A 3176-nucleotide genomic window follows, 5' to 3' on the forward strand; every position below is an offset into this window, starting at 1 on the left:
AAAGGGTTTAATGAATCGTGAAAAAGCCCGGTTTGCAGAGAAAGAGCACAATTCCCTCTTCTCCTTCTCTTCTAAATTTAACTTAGAAACATGTATTTCTTTTAAGGGAGATGATAAAACTTAGTAATTTTATTTTATGTCCTAATTTTCATTTTTGGGAATTATTAGACAGATTTTGCTAGAAGAGTTAGCTTTATTTATGTCTGTAAGGCTTTCTGGATACTTAGCAATTTTTCCACACAAAAACTGAAAAATTCTAACTTTTTTCTCTAAATCTTAAAATTGATTACGTTAGTTCCTCCAACTTTTGATGTTATTTTTAGTTCAGTGATTTTTTTTTTTTCTTTTAACACAGTTTGCTCTGGAATTGTCTGCACTGAAAAAAGATTGCATTATTACAAGGAATCTGTTACCGAACCCAAGGAAATGACGTTAGTGTTCCATACCGTTTTAGCTTAATTTTGGTATTATTATGATGTTTTAACTAGCTGGAATTTTTAGGGTGTTGGAAATTAGGTATTTTTTTTTCTTTCTTTCCTAAAAGGGACTGAACTTTATATTAGAACAGAAAATCTCGTGTTTGGGCATTCATTTTTTTTTTCCTTTTTTCTTTCCCCTTACTTCTTCATCTTGGAATTTTCAATAGTTGAGAGTAGTCCACACAGAATCCACTCTCCACCCCATTTTTCTTAATGACAAAAACCTTTGCAAGAATGAAGGGGGGATCAATACCATTTCTGACCGTTACTCTTAGAATTTGATAAGTATGAAACTAACCCCGAAGCAGTGCTTTGCAGGGACAGCAGGGAAGTTCTCAATCAGGACTGGAGCACTTTCCGGAGACCTTGTTTAACAACTTCATTGGATACTTGGGGAAACTGAGGCCCAAGAAGCAGCAGCAGGCACTTTCCCTGTGATTCTTTTTTTCTTCTACAAAATACTGCTTTCGTCCACGGAAAACACTTTTCTCGGGCACCTAGTGTGGGGAGGACATTGCTGGGGTCCAGACTGCCTGCCTACCCACGAGGGCCGTGCTCTTTCCACTTTTATTCCCCCGGCCTCCCCGGATCGGCGCCCTGGATGTGATCGACACCATGAAGTTGCCCCATAATCCTCTCTGGCAACATAGGATGTAAAATTTGATCAGCTCATTGGATGAAGCCGACAAGTCCCAAAAATGTGTGAAAAGGGGGCTAAGAGGTAGGCAGGCGCCGCGTTGAGGCAGCGCTCCTGCCAGCCCCCCTCCGAGTTACCGGTGCTGCAGCCGCAGCGCAAGCGGGGGCTGGGACCGAGCTGCGGGGCCGCAGCAGCGGCGGCGACCGAGGCGGCAGCGGCTGGGAGGCCGCAGCGCCATGGGGGGGCCGTAGGAGCGGACCGCGGGGCCGGAAGGGGACATCGCGGCGGCGCCGGCGGCTGTGGGGTTATCTCCGCGGCCGCGAAGGCAGCGTCCGCGCCGTTGCCGGTGGCTGAGCCGGCGGGCGGGGCGGGGCGTGCACCAGGGCCGCGGGCGACTCGCGCTGTAGCAGTTGGCCTCAGGGCCCCGCCGCCCGCGCGCCGGCCCGCCCGCCCGCCCGCAGGGCGGCGCACGCGAAGGAGGCGGCGGCCGCTGAAGGAGGCGGGGAGCTCGGAGCAGGAGGTGAGGAGGTGGAGGACCAAGAGTAGGCGGCAGCGGCGGCGGCGGAGCAGGAGGCGGTGGTGGAGGTGCGCGGCCTGAAGAGGAGGATGGAGGAGCAGCAGAAGGAGGGCGAGGCCGAGGTCGCGGAGCATTGGTTTTCCAAGTGGGAGCGCCAGTGCCTGGCTGAGGCCGAGCAGGAGGAGCAGCTGCCCCCCGAGCTGCAGGAGGAGGCGGCTGCAGAGTTGGCGGGGCTCAAGAGCGAGAAGCAGAAGCTGTGGCACCTCTTCCAGATCTCGGCCACCGCCGTTGCTCAGCTTTACAAGGATTCTGGGTGCCAACAGCAAGGACTTTCCATGTGGGACCCCTTCCAGAATGCGGCCATGGCCGTGACCAGCCTCTACAAAGAGAGCGGGGATGCCCACCAACGAAGTTTTCACTTGGGGGTCCAGGTTGGCCACCAGCGTCGCATCAAAGATGTGCTGGAGTGGGTGAAAAAGGGCCGGAGCACCATTCGTCGTGAAGACTTGATTAGCTTCCTGTGTGGCAAAGTGCCCCCCGCTCCTCCTCCACCTCGCACTCCTAGGACACCCCCGAAGCCACCCACTGGGGCCCCCAGCCAGGCTGTGGCAACTGAGTCCAGCTCATCGGTGGACGTCGACCTGCAGCCCTTCCAGGAGGCGACCGCCCTGCATGGCCTCAGTGGCGCTATGGCAGGCATCAGCATGCGATCAGGCGACTCGCCTCAAGACAGCGGTGTCGCCAGCAGTGGGCGCCGAAAAAGTAGCTTCTTGGAGGACGACTTGAATCCCTTCGGCTCAGAGGAACTGGCCCTCCATCTGGACAGTGGGGGGATCCGCAAGCGCACCTCGGCCCAATGCGGTGATGGCACCACAGACTCACCAATGCAAAAGCGCAACCGAATGGTCTAAACTGCCTCATTGGTTGCCTGCTGCCATATTGCTTGAGAGTGAACTCAACCTTCGACACGCTTGTCTAAAGGTTACTGGAGACCGTTTTTCTTCCCTTCTCTAAGTTAAACAAAGATTTCTAACAATTTTGCGATGAAGAAACTTTAAAAGTATTCCAGAAGAGGCTTCATATGACTCTGACTTTCCAAAAAATATAATCCTATCAGAGAACAAATATGTAGTAATTAGCAGGATCATTTAAAGCAAACTTATCTGGTCAAGGCAGGAGTCGGATTTATCTTGTTCACAGTTATATTCCTCAGCACCTAGCACAGTTCCAGGTGCTCAATAAATGTTCACTGAATGAATAAATGTGACCTTATTTATTCTTAAAGGGAAGTCATAGCAGGTGTTTACTTAGTTATAGAATACTTTTTTCGTTGGTAACTGTTGACTTTAATGGTCTTTGCCAATTCAATTGCATTGTATCAAAATGTAAAACTTGACATCTTTGTGAAATCTGAAGTCTTCCATTTTTACCTCACTATACCATGCACCTAATTTCTAGAAAGAAACTGCAAGTAATACATATTAGGCTGTGATTTTTTAATTTTGAAAAATTGTTGATTTTGGTGGTTATGTGATGCTGCAAA

The 3176-nt window shown here is 50.4% G+C and overlaps 1 protein-coding gene across 1 annotated transcript; it reads left to right on the plus strand.

The window, feature by feature from the left end:
• Nucleotides 1–1283: 1283 nt before the first annotated feature.
• On the plus strand, nucleotides 1284–2891 carry HAPSTR2 (HUWE1 associated protein modifying stress responses 2). Its single transcript, XM_050777704.1, has one exon. The coding sequence runs from the start codon at nucleotides 1723–1725 to the stop codon at nucleotides 2542–2544; it is 822 nt and encodes a 273-aa protein (XP_050633661.1). The 5' UTR covers nucleotides 1284–1722; the 3' UTR covers nucleotides 2545–2891.
• Nucleotides 2892–3176: the final 285 nt, after the last annotated feature.

The sequence above is a fragment of the Macaca thibetana genome, chromosome X (genome assembly GCF_024542745.1).
Source record: "Macaca thibetana thibetana isolate TM-01 chromosome X, ASM2454274v1, whole genome shotgun sequence".
Taxonomy (NCBI): Eukaryota; Metazoa; Chordata; class Mammalia; order Primates; family Cercopithecidae; genus Macaca; species Macaca thibetana.

Coding starts and splice junctions, on each gene's coding strand:
- HAPSTR2 (XM_050777704.1), top strand. CDS start 1,723: ATGGAGGAGCAGCAGAAGGAGGGCGAGGCCGAGGTCGCGGAGCATTGG.